Source organism: Cryptomeria japonica, chromosome 9 (genome assembly GCF_030272615.1).
Source record: "Cryptomeria japonica chromosome 9, Sugi_1.0, whole genome shotgun sequence".
Classification (NCBI taxonomy): Eukaryota; Viridiplantae; Streptophyta; class Pinopsida; order Cupressales; family Cupressaceae; genus Cryptomeria; species Cryptomeria japonica.
The window spans coordinates 257,102,432-257,118,299 of NC_081413.1; the positions used below are offsets into that span (position 1 = coordinate 257,102,432).

At 32.6% G+C, this 15,868-nt stretch overlaps 1 protein-coding gene across 1 annotated transcript; it reads right to left on the reverse strand.

The window, feature by feature from the left end:
* Window positions 1–8,793: 8,793 nt before the first annotated feature.
* On the reverse strand, window positions 8,794–11,016 carry LOC131034445 (uncharacterized). The gene is made up of 2 exons (XM_057965941.2): window positions 10,910–11,016; window positions 8,794–10,568 (listed from the first exon to the last, which is right to left on the reverse strand). Exon 2 carries the CDS (start codon window positions 10,558–10,560, stop codon window positions 9,052–9,054), a length of 1,509 nt encoding a protein of 502 aa, XP_057821924.1. The 5' UTR covers window positions 10,561–10,568; window positions 10,910–11,016; the 3' UTR covers window positions 8,794–9,051.
* Between the last annotated feature and the right edge of the window lie 4,852 nt (window positions 11,017–15,868).

Consider the following 15,868-nt stretch of genomic DNA (forward strand, 5'->3'; position numbering starts at 1 on the left):
TGTGTAGGAAATTGATTCAAGAGTTACGTGTGAAGAATTTGGCAAAGTAAATGAAGATGATCAAACTCAAATTATGATGGCATGAAAAGCATAAGACTAGGCCAGTTCGCACCTCCTGGTCCCAATAATTTTTTACAACCTTTTGATAGTAGATTCTATGTACCATCCTAATCCAAAAAGAATTCATTTTGTCTACATCCGACAGGTGGAGGATCTGGTTGATCTGCACCTCCTAGTCCCAACAATTATACTTGAACACTTTGTCACAGGAGAAGAGATATGACTTCTTGGTCTACTAAGGATATGCTTACTATTAGTCATAGAATAAGAGAAAAGAGAAGAAAAATGAATACTACTAGCTAGAAAGTTGTGTAATGTTGGGTCATTCATGCTACATCATGAATTTCATTTGCTAGCAAGTTGTGTTATGCTAGGTGATCCATGATAGAGAATATTAACAAACAAAACCATTTGTTCGCAAGGAAATCCAAAAACTCTACTACAAAATGATTGTTGTAGTGACACAAAACACAAACAACAATAATAACCAACACTTTAAAAGGTGGAAACAACAACAATGATCACACTAGCAATCCATGCTATTCCAAATAACCTTTAACGAATCTCAAAAAAATGATAACCATGCCCTAGGGGGCACTATGTAACACAACACTTCTAGTTTGAGGATACATAAATGAATTAACACGAGAAAAAAGGAGAGCTCATCTTAAGGTAAATAGCGATCAAGGATAAACACCTTCAACACCAAGAAGACACCCTTAATAAACATACATGCATTCCAAGATAGGAAGAAAGATCTTTGTACATGCCTCATTGCTATAAGAAAGGAAGAGATAGTTGTAAAGGAGATCATTTTAAAGAGGGAGGAAGAGATATTTTCCTAAAGATACCTACCTCCAAAAATAGAGGAGATATTTAATAAAGATATCATCTTTTAAATTAAGAAATGGGTAGGAGATTAAGAATACAAACCTTCCATATTGCTAGGAAATGGTATCCTTGTTGAAGGATTTCACAGTTTCTATCACTAAGGACAGATTGTTCATAAAATACATACCGTTTCAAGAAACAAAGAGGTCCTAATCAAGGAACACACACAACCAAGCAAGGAGAGAACTTGGATTGAGGATAATTCTATGCAAGAAAGGATATCAAGTTATAAAAGATAAAAATCAACAAAGGTAAAGTGGATCCTTAAAAAAGAGGAACAATTGACAACTATTATTCTTGCTCTAAAATTTAGAGACAAGAAGAACTAGGCTATTACATTGGCTCCCAAGTATGATTGCATATGAAATTGTAGTACCATGAATGACAATGAGCCCCTAATAGATAATGTATCAAGATAAAAACATAATAGGTTATAAATGTCATTTAGAAGGGATACGATGAGTGTATAACTTATTGTCACCTATTATTTAAATTTTACTATAACTACAATAAGTTGTTGAATTTTAATCTCCAAATCATGGCATTCAATAGTGGAATAGTTGATGATGCTTGAAAAAAGGATTGTCCTAATTTTGTTTATGGTTTTTTCTTCAATTTTTCAAAGGGAGAGTAATAAAGTTGGCTTTAAGAAACTCATACAAAATTATCTTTTGTTGTGATTAAAAGTTGTTGGAAAAGTCATAGATATATTAGACAATGGGGGAGGGTATGTCAACAAAGGAGGAGGATAGAAACCAAAAATATTCTTCAGAAAAATGTAATGTATATTTCTCATGAACCTCCACACTTCATTGCACACATCCTAAATCATGTCCATTTCATCCATGTTTATAATTGAATGTGGTATTTAAATCATGTCTAGAGGAGTGTGTTCATTCATATTTTCAAAGTTTAAAGATTCTCAACCATCATCAAGACATGTGTTCGAAGAAGAGGTTGGAATAGATTTAGAAGAAGCTTGAATAGTTGACACATACAACTCCCTTGAGACTTCATATTTGGATAGAGGGACCTTATATCAAATTAAGGAAGGCATGAGAGTGATATATGTATTAGTGTAATTATTATACTTTTTGAATATTTATCCTTAGTATAATATTGGAAATAGTATCTTATACTAATCAGGGAGTCGTAATTAGGATACTATTTTCCCATTTTTAGTTGTTGATCTCATTATTTAAGATACAAATGATTTTCATCATTTCTTTTCTTTATGTGGAATATATATCTAATGTAATTATTTATATTTTTACTAAGAAAATAAATTTATTGTAGTATTAATCATGTGGCTTTTTAATTTCATCTCTTGTCTAAGAGAAAGTATTGAAGATCATAACTCTAACATGGCATCAAAATTCTAGTTCTACAAATGTTTTGTTTAATTTTTCTGAGTTTTACACATAAGGGTATAATCAATGCATACTAGTGTAAAAAAGAGCTCACAATCATACTAAATAGATTTCAAACCCCATAATTCGTATAGAGAACAACAAATTTGGAATCAAGAGCTTCTAGAGTAATTTTTGAGGTTAAATGAATCTATGAACAGTAGTTTAAACATGAATAGTATATATTTACACTATCAATATTATTTGATGTTGTTTTTAATGTCTTAGGAATGGACAATGTTTTAGGTGTGAATAATGTTTTCAAGTATGAATAGGTTTTTTTGGTAGTGAAGAGATTTTCTAGGGGCTATCAATAATGGTTTAAGCCTTGTGTAGTTTTTTTAGGCTTTTTTTGCTTGTCTAAAGGAATAGTTTCATGAAAATAGACATCAGTTGAGAATATGATATCCAAATTTTAAAAAATAAATAGACATTAGAATGTTGATTCTATGATATTAAACATCTATAAAACATATACCTTGGCAATTGTAGTTACAACATGTGACAAAATTCCTCTATTATTTATCCTATGATAGAAGTTCATACCTTGTTCCAAAACTTCAAATTTCTCTGAGGCAGTTTGTCAAACAGTCGACGTGCCTTTTCTCATCTCACACATTTTGCATACATGACTGCCAAGGCAATTAGAGCTACACCAACTAATATAATTCCTGAACGTCCACACCCTATTCCAAAGCTCCCATTTTTGCATAGGTTGGGGGATGTTGATAGGGATTCACACTTGCCCTATTCCATGAGCTGACATTGCTTGGAGGCATTAATCGGTCAAACGGTTCATGTGCCTCATCCAAAAGCTGGAGTACGCTGGAAATAAGCACGACTATATCAATGGGAACCTATTTGTTCCATGGGGTTTGATTCTGAGTGGGAATGTATGTTTAAGCCAAACCCGCCCATTACTACCTTGCTGGAGGTGGCAACATGAGAATGGGAAGAGGCTGCGAGAATAATGTTTGAAATGTCTTGGTCTTTTTTTTTTTTAAGTAATGTTCGCAGTCATTAGAATTTCGACAAATGTGGGCACTTTTTGTAAAAGAGCACAAATTTCATTGCCAATTCCTTCTCTATCGAAAGTAGATATTGAATTATCCTCAAAATTTCGACGAATGGGAGCAATTTTTTTAAATTTTTTTTTTTTTTCTCACGATATACCTTCTCCATGGGAAACCTCCGTCAGAATTTGAGGCCAAATGTATTAGTGTATGAATGATTCATGCTTTAACTGTATCCTTGTGTATGGTTCATGTGTACTTTTGTGTATGATTAATACATATACTGTGTATACTTCATGTATGCTTCATGTCTTTATATATGCTTATGTATACCTCATTTTTTTATTGACTCAGTTTGAGAAAATTGTCAATTGCTTGAGGACAAGCAATTTCGGGAAGGGGAGACTGACATGTCCCCGACTTGGTCGTTATACATATATATATCCTAAATGAAGTAACTATTATCAATTAATATAATAATTACCAACGAGTGATTATTTTAAATTTATTTATTTATACTAAGTACTAATAACTTATGTTCTTTAGGAAATAGTGGTATTAGTGATTTATACAAAAGGTAATTAACAAATGTATTAATAATTGGTAATCAATAAATAAATAACTAATAAATATATAAATAATACATAATATAATGTATTTAATTTAATTTATAAATTCAAATTAGAATATATATATATATATATATATATATATATATATATATATATATATATATATATATATATATATATATATATATATATATATATATATATATATATATATATATATATATAAAATTTCTTAATCAAACAAATAAAAAATAGTAGATTGTAAAATTAGAAAGAGCTCACAAGATTATAAATAGTAAGAAGAATATGTTCGGATATAATCCTCATTATTTCTCTCAGTATTCTAGAAGTTGGAAATTGAGATGTTCCAAAGAGGGGCAGTCTAAATCCAACTAATAGGATGAGCCCAGGACAAGGCAGAGATCAGTGACCGATAAGCCTTGAGGGCACGGTCCCAAGATAGGTACGGGCTTGGATTTGTAAACTTATTATGGATAGATGAGGGATGAATAATTTACTTATTAATAAATTAATTGATTGAACAATGGAATATCGCTGTTTGGATTCATGTTAAGGTGGAAATGTCTTGTAATATATTTAGTTTGAGTCATAAGTATATCGAAATAGATTGATTATGGTTAAAAATTGTCTTAGCCTAGTCGGGGACAGTACATGATGTCTCTTTGAGTCATCTACACAACAACCCACTCCATATCAAAATTCTCATCTACAACCAAAGGGTAAAATTTGTGCTAATAGATGGAGGAGTTGGCCTAAATATATGTACTTTAAAAATTATCCGTGCATTGGGCTTCTCAGAGAAAGTTATTGATCCCAAAAATAAAATCACTATCAAGCCATATAATGATGAAGAAAGGTTGTCAGAAGGAATAGTTGTGCTACCCATTCAGGTAGGACCTGTGCAGAAGGACACAATTTGCCAAGTCTTAGACATGGACTTGACATATAACATACTCTTGGGTCGTCTTTGGATACATGAAATGCAAGTGGTACCCTCTATATATCATCAATGTCTCAAGTTCCCTTACAATGGATAGGAGATCTCAATATCATGGAACACCAACCCCTTTCAGTACTACAACACTATTAATTAATTAACTTTTATTCTTCTACTTGTAAAAAAATATAAGGATTTATTTATATAGTTCATTTCAATAATCCCTTAAATTAATTAATCTCTCCCATCATAAATTCATTTCTTCTATTTCATAATTAAATAATAAATAATAATTATTTGTTGAATTTAATCATCCCCCATCCTTTAATTTGAATTTTCAACTCAAATGGGCACATGTTTCCTAACTCCTAACCAACCCCCTAGCCTAACCATGGGTTAACTAACCTTATCCTGTCTAACCTCCTCTGCCTAACTTCCTATGGGTTGTTTAGCCTCTCTTGAAGACACATGGCATATTTGCCACTTGTCACTCCTCCCCTTGTCTCTTGCCACTTTGTTGGCACTTGGTTGAGATTCCTTGACACTTGTCTTTCCAACAATGACAAGTATCCTCTTCTTCAACCTATTCTCCAACTTCTTCAATTTTGACCATCAACATCTCCAGATCGAAACTTTGTCGTTGATTTGTGCCACCTCAGCCTTGGTCTTGAAAAATATATAAATAACTCTCTTTTCAGCCACAAGAGCCCCCCTTAGCATCTTTAGGATTATCTTAACATTTCAACAATTTCATCTTCATTATCTAGCAGCATAATTAGCTCTCTTTGCATCATAATTAGCTTATCATCCAATATCATTTGACATCTAGAATATGGATTTCAATGCATTTTTCATCATAGTGTAGAATTATATTGTTCATCATATAGATCTTAACATTGCAATATATCATTCTCATATCTTGAGTTGTCATCTTGCAAAATCATGCATCTAAGAGCCATCATATAAACATGCAAGGTCCTCAAGGATAGAGATAAATGAGGCGATTTGAGGGAGTGGTTTGATTTACTTGTTTATTTTTACTCTTTCATATAATGCTTCATTGAATGTTGTGTATTTGATTATTTAAGGATTGGCACAAATTTTACACTACAGTATGCATTATGTTATGGAAGTAGAAGGGAATAAAAACATTTGGAATTGGTGCTTTAAACTGAACCTAAAGGAAATTAAATGATAATTGGATTTAATGGAATGTTATCATGATGACTTGATTAAATGGATGGTGTCTTATGTTACTATAAGAAGTAAATGTTAGGATTTGGACGTAGATTCAAATGAATATGTTAGAATGTGATGAAATTCTATGATGTTAGTTATGTTCATGTACTTAGTGTTATATTAGGTAATAGCATTGAGATACCCTAGGGAATATTAATTGATGAGTTGATATTTATTCTGATTGTGTATTGTGTTCATGCGATTATGTTTAAGTTTTAGATTAAGTGAAAAGAAGGTTTTGAAGGGGACCCGAACCCCTTTACATCAGAAAATAAAATAGATAAAGCATTGAAAGCCTAGCTAGATAGAACAACCAAATAAACAGGGATTGCACCAAAAGACTAGACAACCCATACAAAGAAAGGGCTAGTAAAACTAGCCCAAACAACCAACTACAATGGCCCTCAAGATTTACAATTGGCCTTGTGGGAATGAAGAGTCATATCAAAAAATGTTTTGGACGTCTTTGAATTCTTCCCTTTAACAATAATCCAACCATCTTCAACTTTAGTTGCCACATCTGACCAATCCAAAGGGCCTAACACCGATCTTTCCGGACTAGAAAAAATCGTGTCAGAAGAGAGAGAAACAACCATCGCGAGCATAGGATCACAAAAAACAACAGAAGTTGTGCCAAAACCCTGTGAAGCAGCCAATGGGGAAAGAGATACCATTGCAGAGACAGAACTACCATCAGCAAGTGGTGCTGAAGTATTGTCAACACAAGGTGAAACTGGCAGGGTGAGAGACAACAATCCATTATCAGTAGAGGGGACAAGTGACATCTTGTATCACAACATCTTTAATCTTAGTGGAATCCTTAGTGGCATCCGATGAATCTTTCAAAGAATCTGATCCAGCCAAAGTAGAAACCCCACCATCCAACGATTGGTTTGGAGTGTCCACAGATTATGTTTAAGTTGATCATGTGTATGTTTAGTTGATGTTTGATCAATTGTATATGTGTATTTGAGTTATAAGCGTTGCATTAGTTAAGTATTTTTAATAATTATCTCTATTTGTTAGTTAGTTGGTTAATTTCTCTATCTAGTATTTTGGTAGGCATTACATGAGAGGATGATAACCAACAAGGATGTCAAATTTAATGCTTCTATTTTTTATTCACTATGGTTTTTGCATCCATTATATGTATGTAATATATCTTTGGGATAATAAAAATAAATTAATAAAAAGGTAAACATGTAATGTATATGTCACTATACTAAAAACATTTTACTTTCTATCAATGGACTCTTGTTGTATTAGAGAAGTTGAATGATTTTGAATAAGCCCACCAAATGTACAAGGCCCCAACATCATGCAAGATGAAGTTGGGATCATGTTCTAGATGACTTCAAGTAAGATATTTGAATTTGATATATAAGTCTACCAGAAAACAAAAAAAGACATATTATAATTAACAAATACAATATAATACAATAATTTTAAACATATCCTTTACAGACTAAAATAAATTTATACTTATAAAATTTTAAATTTTCTAATAGTTATTGAACTATATCCCACATTGTCTCTGAATCCTCTCCCCTTGCCTATTATTTTTAATTTAAAAACTATAATTTTCAGACGGTTTTGAATAAAGTCAATAAAAATGATAGGTATGTTAGTTTACCCCTTGTACATATAATATTAGTAAAATAGGAGCCCCTGGTTTAAAAGCATACTATATTTTGTTAGCTTCTGTTCGAAAATCTGTTTGTAATTTTATTTATTTTTAATTAATGTTGACTATTGTTTGGGATTTATTAATCTTAGATTGATAGAATATAGATGTTATAATTTTTGTGATATTAGAAAGTAACAAGGATAGATATATTTATTAGAAATTTCTTAACTACTTTGTCATTATATTTAATGTTTTAGGTGTAAGTTTTAAATGTATCATGTGAGCCTAAGCATTTAGTACTTTTACAATTCTAAATGCATCTTATAAGACTTCAAAAAATATAAAATAATTTACCTAATGATTCTAATTAGTCATCTACTTACTAAACAATAACCTTGTAGATGTCTGCTCCACATTAAATATTTTTGTAATAATATAAACAATCTACTATAGTAAAATATTGTCCAATTATGAAAACATATGCAAGGTGTACAACACATTCCTAACACTCTCCTACTTGTATATATTGTATGGTGGTCAAGCCTAGACAAAATGGATTATCTAGTAAGAGGAAGGATCCCCAAAGCACTATTATACTATTTAATAACTTTTGTTCTCGCAAGCCTCATCAAAATACTAGCAACACTCTCCAACATGTCTAACTTCTTGATTAGAATGTCACAAACAATGTGATACAAAACATTAATATACTTTCATCTCAAAGAAAAAATATGGGTTTTCACCAAGGAAATAGACCTCTAATTGTAGCAATTGATTATTCCTCATTAATTTGATGTTTTAACAAAACCTTAAAATTCATTTTCCCCTTACATGCATAAATGGCTACTATGTACTCTAAATTTATGTTATACAAGAAAACCATGACATATTTTTAGTTCATTCAATTAACTGCAGCAACAAATCTAGGCTAAATAGTTACCAGCTAGATAAAAATTCTACTATCGATATCATTTATCCAATAGAAAATAACAAATTTTTGAATATCAAAAATCGAGTTCAAGACTTTCATATTAGAAAATCAAACACTTCGATATGTCTATATGATAAAAGATTTCATAACCACAATCTAATAATCATTCTCTAAATTAGCCATAAATTACATCAAGACTCTTACTACTTAAGGTATTATTCAATTTGGTGCAAACTAAAACATGCATAAGACTAGCAACATCACTAAGTTAACATAAACAGAGATACCAGTATGTGAAAATCAATCAAATGAAATTTCACAATTTTACTGGTTATAGACAAAAGAAAAGATCTACGAGTTCTTATTGCAGGTGTAGAACAAGCAAAAGACTTGCACAGCAGTCATAACAAGCAACAGTGTGGCTGCGAGAGCGGAGATTAAAACCCATGGTTTTGAGCAATACGTCTCCAGAAATTCATTCCACAGGATCCTCAATGTGCTTCTTGAGTAGTAAGCCTCGAGGCTAACCCTGGCAACGTTAACAGGTTTACAGTATGGATTCCATGTTGAGCTGCTCAAGCCTTTCACAATCTCCACCATCTTTTCGTCGCCCACGCCCAAGTTTGCAAAGATTTCGTTCCTTCTCAACACATCAGCGTCTTTGGCGTCTTGTGTTAGCTCCTTTAACAGACGAGTAAAACCAGTAACGGCCTTCTGTTCAATCTCTGGTGAACACAACTCGAAGGCTATCAAGTTTCTAATGATCGTCTCTGTCATTATACTAATCCTCAACTGAGGAAGATATAAAGTGGACTGGGCCTCGTCAAACCGTATCTGCTCAATGCCTCCCTCGCAACGCCTGAATTTTACTCCGGCTTTGCTTAATTCTGAAGCAGAGTGAAGCGCAGTCTTTGCATAATTGCGAAGGCGAGCCTCTTTCGGTTGTACCCGTGCGTAGCCCTCATTACTATTATTACCTCTGACCCAGAGACAAATGTTATTAAGCCATGTAAAAGGAGACCAGACACCAGTAGAATGTTCACCACTAGGAGTTCCTTGGACAACACGCTCAGGCGGTTTTTTATAGACTGTTGCATGGACACAATGCAGGAGATGACGATGGGTACCTAAATCTGGTTCTCCGCCGTGTTGAATGTTAAGTGGGGAGTACTTAGAGCATATTTTCGCAACAAAGTCCTTAAAACATTGATTTGGATTACCAATAAAAGCATAGAGTGACTCTAAGGCAGGTAGCGGGATTTGATTTTCAAATTTAATTATATCCATCTTGACAGCTAACCACAGACCTGTAGCTGACTTGAGATCATGGAAGAAGTTGCCGTTACCTGAGGCTCGTTGTTGTTGAGGCTGCCCCGATTTTCTTATTTGTTGAGGATCGTCAAGATGGTCTTCGAGGAAACGCAGGAGAAAGGAAGCATCCCTAAACAGCATCATGGCAAAAGCCTCCTCGTTCAGGTTTCGGAGAAACTGAGCATCCCCGTAGTAGCCCCTGCAGCGAGTGACCACACTTCCGAGAAAGTTGTCGTCCCGCAAAACTGGAAGGCTCTTGCCATCTCGAACTTTTTGAAGTGGAGCAAAGAAATCTGAAGGAAGATTCCTCATAACCGCCCGTGCAATGATTTGAGATTTGTCTGATTCCATTTCAGCAAGGTGTGGTTTGAGGAAGTGATAGGGCCCTAAAGATATCGCCTGAGGAGTGAAGACGACATCATTTACTTTGAGCGTTATTGGCACCATGAAAATGCTTGCAAGCCTTTTATCTCTTCCTGCTTCTGAAACGTATGAATCTTCTCGGTTTTCATTCAGCCATTGAACAACGTGAGTATTTTGATTCTCCATTACTTTGACTGCGAAATATGCAAACAATTTCCACAACTAATTCAGAAGAATATCATGAGCGTTCTGACTTATACAGTTCTTAATAGTATAAAGAAATAATAGCAGCACACAAAAAATTAGCAAATATCAGGAATGAAAGATAAGAATAAAACTTTTTTTTTCAAATAAAATAACTGGTACGGTTAGTTAAGAAAAGTATTATAAGTTATTTGATTTATACAATTTTCTATAATATTTTGGAGTAACAACAACAGTTTGATAATATCAAGAGTCAAATATTAAGAATCATAAATCACAATAATCCCCACACACAAAAATGAGAGACAATAATATATCTTCAAAAACTGACCTTCAAAAACTCCGAACTAATATATTATTTAACAACAAAAAAAAAAACACTTCCAAGCTCCAACATCCACACTAAAGAAGAAATGAAACACAAAATGATGTGCATAACCTCGTATCCATGCCCTCTATTTATAGGAAAGAAAGTAACAATGAGAACATCTCAACCACTTTGCCACCACATTTAATGACTTTGGTGAGAGTATTGCATGTATCATGTGAACCCAATCATTTAATGCTTTACAGTATTTGACAAGACCTCAACAAGTATTAGGTGCACTTACCCAATTAGACCCAGTGGCCATGTGCTCACTAAATGATAACCTTTCAAATGTGGGACCTGCATTAAATATGCTTGTAATTATATAGGCAACCTTCCATATTAAAATATTATCTAATTATAAAATTTATATAAGATGCACAACAACTTACCAACATGTTTGCTCATGCAACTAACTACAGCACCCAATAATGTAAATAGTAACATAGTAATAGACTACCACCCAATAATGTAAATAGTAACATAGTAATAGACTACCACCCAATAATGTAAATGGTAACACAGTAATAGACCTTCTACTATTAATATGACTTACCCAATCAAAACCAACAAATCTATGAACATCCAAACTCATGTTCGAGACTTGTCTTTGCTGCTAGTAAATCACACTTTGCTATGTTTCTAGTGTGCTGAAGATGCTCTTAATTAGAATGTAATATTCAATCCCTAGATTAGACATAAATTGACTCAAAACTCTCATTACTAATAATAATATCAAATTTGGTTCTAAATATAACACACCTAAGATGAGCAATCACACTAGCATATGAGACATGGATCATGTCCTCGACATACGACTCATGTCCTCTATCTTATTTACTATTAAAAAAATATCAATTAACAAAATATTTTATTTTAATAAGAATGAAAACACTATATAATTTGCAATCCCACATTCTAAATGACTGCTACTTTTGCAAACTTGAAATACATCCTCTAACTAGTTGAGAAAAGGATGTGTGTCCATTCTAACTCTTCTATTCTCCATCCTGAAAATTACATCAGCCGGACAGTATGTCCAAGCATTTCAACATAGTAAAATAATCACTATCCTAGATGAAATAAACACAGTAATTTTAGTTATATCGAACATACCCCAACTCCGTGACAACGTGCAGGAAAGAGACGTGTAACATGCTATGAAAAATGGTGATAATTTTTATGTGTAATTTTATGTCCGAACTAACAAATACCCTTAAAGTCACGATCAGGTCAATTACATCAGCCGGACGATTGTAATTATCACTCGCCGAACAATGGCCTGCACTATACCCGTTTCTTCTGTTTTTTTTAATTTGATCTTTAATTTTCTGAGGGTTTTTGAATGAAGGCAATTGAAACGACGGGCCCGATATACTACCTTCTGTAAATTAAATTTGATTAAAACAAGAACCTACCTTTACAATCTTGGTACAGTTAGCGGCATAAAATTATTTTTCATGGCATCGTGCAATAACAATACAAATAAATTTGAAGAGATAATTATTTGAAAAATGGTGATAATTTTTTGAAGTGTCGTTTTATGTTCTAGTAACCAATTTAAGACTCTGCTCTTCCACATTTACTTAAATTTTGATCTGTAATTTTCTGAGGGTTTTGAGTGAAGGCAATTGAAACGACAGGCCCCACATATTACCTTCTGTACATTAAATATCTTTAAAGCTTAGTGTAGTTAGTGGCATGCAATTACTACCTTTAAAAGCTTAGTACGGTTAGTGGCATGTAATTATTTTTCACAACATCGTGCAATAACAATACATACCAGCACTTACATCAAAAAAGAAAAAGGAGATTGTTACCGCATTTTTTATTAAATAAATGAATAAAATTGATTAATTGGTTTTATAATTTTTTTTAATTCTTCAATTAAATTATATTTTTACATCAAAATTTTTTTTATATGAAATGAATAACCTGCTCTCCAAGATCAACAGTGTAATATGCTTCTTAAATCTTGAAAATCGAGTGAACTTGAACTCACACAAACCATTCATTTTTCTTTACCGCTGTCTGTCGTCCATCATCTACTTTATGGTTGTGTGCCATCCGAGAAAACCATGGCATATTTTTAGTTCATTCAATTAACTACAACACTAAATCTAGGCTAAATAGTTACCAACTATAAAAATGCTACTATCAATATCATTTACCCAATAGAAAATAATAAATTGTTCAATATCGAAAGTCGTACCCAAGACTTGCCCTCCCTATGAGAAAATCAAACACTTTGATATGTCCCTATGATACACAAGAGATTTCATAACCGCAATCCAATATTCATTCCCTAGATTAGCCATAAATTGCATCTAGTCTCTTACTAATTAAGGCATTATTCAATTTGATGCAAACTAGAACATACATAAGACTACCAACATCACTAAAATAGGAGACATGTCTCATGTCATCTATCTTATCTAAATGATAACCTTACAAATGTGGGACCCACATTAACATATTTACTAATTATAAAATTTATGTACGATGCACAACAACTTCCCAACATATTTTCTCATGCCACTAACTACACCACCCAATAATGTAAATAGTAACACAATAAAAGACCACCTACTATTAATATCACTTACCCAATCACAACCAACAAAGGTATGATATCCAAAGTCATGTTCAAGAATTGTCTTTGCTGGGAGTAAATCATACTTTTCTACGTTTCTATTCACGGAAGACTCTCTTAATTAGAATCTAATATCCATTCCCTAGATTAGACATAAATTGACTTGAAACTCCCATTACTAATAATAACATCAAATTTGATTCTAAATATAACACATGCAATGTGAGCAACCACACTAGCATATGAGAAATGGATCACGCCCTTTATCTCATTTACTGTAACAAGCTATTAATTAACAAAATGTCTTATTTTAAAAAGAATGAGAACACTAGATAGTCTGCAATCCTACATCCTAAACCACTACTTTCCAAAATTAACATATATCCTCTAACTAATTGAGAAAAAGATGTGTGTTCATTCTATCTCTTATATTCTCCATGCTTAAGAAAATATTGTTACCTTCAAATCCTTCTTATCAAATTAAGTCAAAAGTTTAGATTTTACAATCATAATGATACCTTCACTATTATTAAATTGCATTTCAAGATAGTAAAATGATCACCATCCTAGATAAATTAAATACAGTAATTTGAGTTAGCTCTAACATACCCCAACTCCATGACAACGTGCAGGATAGAGACGTGTAACATGCTGTGAAAATTGGTGATAATTTTTTTAAGTGTAATTTTATGTTCGAGTAGCCACTGCATGACTAACAAATACCCGTAAAGTCGTGATCAACTCAATTACATCAACCAAATGATTATAATTATCTCTCACTGAACAATGGCCTGCACCATACCCATTTCCTTGGACGTGTCTATTATGGTTCCAAAACTTTCAATTCGTACAATGTGTTGTTGACAACTTAAAAAATCATGACCATTCTTTTCAAAATAAATAGTGTATAATGATGAATAAGCTACATGTTATTGACTCCATACTATGATTTTGGAACTAGAATAGCTACAACCCGTTTCCTTTGCTCTTCCACATTTTTTATTAATTTGATCTCTAATTTTCTAATGGTTTTGAATGAAGGCAACTGAAATGACAGGTCAAACATAGTACCTTTTGTACATTAGATATGATTAAAACAAGAACCTACCTTTAAAAGCTTAGTATAGTTAGTGGCATACAATTATTTTCATAGCATCGTGCAATAACAATACATATAAATTTGAAAAGATAATTATTACACATGAGCATTATATTTGAATATTATATTTAAAGAATCATGAATTACATTGCAAAATTTATAGAAGATTATGAGATATTAATATATCTTCAAGAAACCATTTTCAAAAAAAATATCTTCTTAAACTTCAAATTATGTGATTTTTCAAATCTAGGCCCAACCCATGTCAAGTAGACATTGAGTTAAGTCTATCTCAATGCATGTCCTTGTAAACTGGCCCATTTATCTACATTCTATATTGGATCTAGTTGAGAGAAAATGTCTCGTAAAGAAGGATGAACGGTTAGGTGAATGAATGGAATTTCACACAAAGCCAATCAAACCAACTTATTTAGGCTTGGTCTAGAACTTAAAATCTTATTTGATTTCTTTGGCTCCCATCATCTTAATGATGGATCACATAGTGTGATCTGAAATATTGATGCAAAAACCTTGAACACAATTGAATCCAAGAACTATTTTTTCTCTATACCAACTTAGTCAAATAATTCCATGCAATCTTGGTCCAGATCTTTCTTTTGGGAATGGTCTTTCCTAGATAATATAGTAGATGCATATTTATATAATTAGTTCCCTACATAAATAAAAAATGAGGAAACTCTTCTTGATTATTCACAATGAAATGTCATGTTCAATGATTAAAAATCACCACTCAAAAGATTCAAGTCAAGTACTCTACGTAGAATTATTAAATTGATGTCTTCATGCTCAAGGAAGTGAAATTTGATGCAATGTGATTACATACTATTCTCAACTCCATTTGGCAAGGGTCCCTTTTGTTTCAAATGAACTACATTGATGGTAGTGGTGAAGCCAGCTTGGGCATTTCCCCTTGGCTTGTGAAACATGTTGTGGCTTTTGGTTTTGACTTGTATAATTGTTACATTTAACCTAATATTATGATTGAAGGTACTTTTATATAGGTTTTTCTTTATTTATGCTTCAAATATCCCCATAGAGGAAAGTTTTCTTTGGTAATGGCTTTGTCTCCATCTTCTGATCGCTAAGTGGATTTTGGGGGATGACTTTATTTGCTATATGTGTTTTCATTGATATCAACCTAATGTCTAACAGTATGTATTTTTACTAGGAAGATTGTTGGAGTATGTGTTGAGGTCATTGATGCATTTGA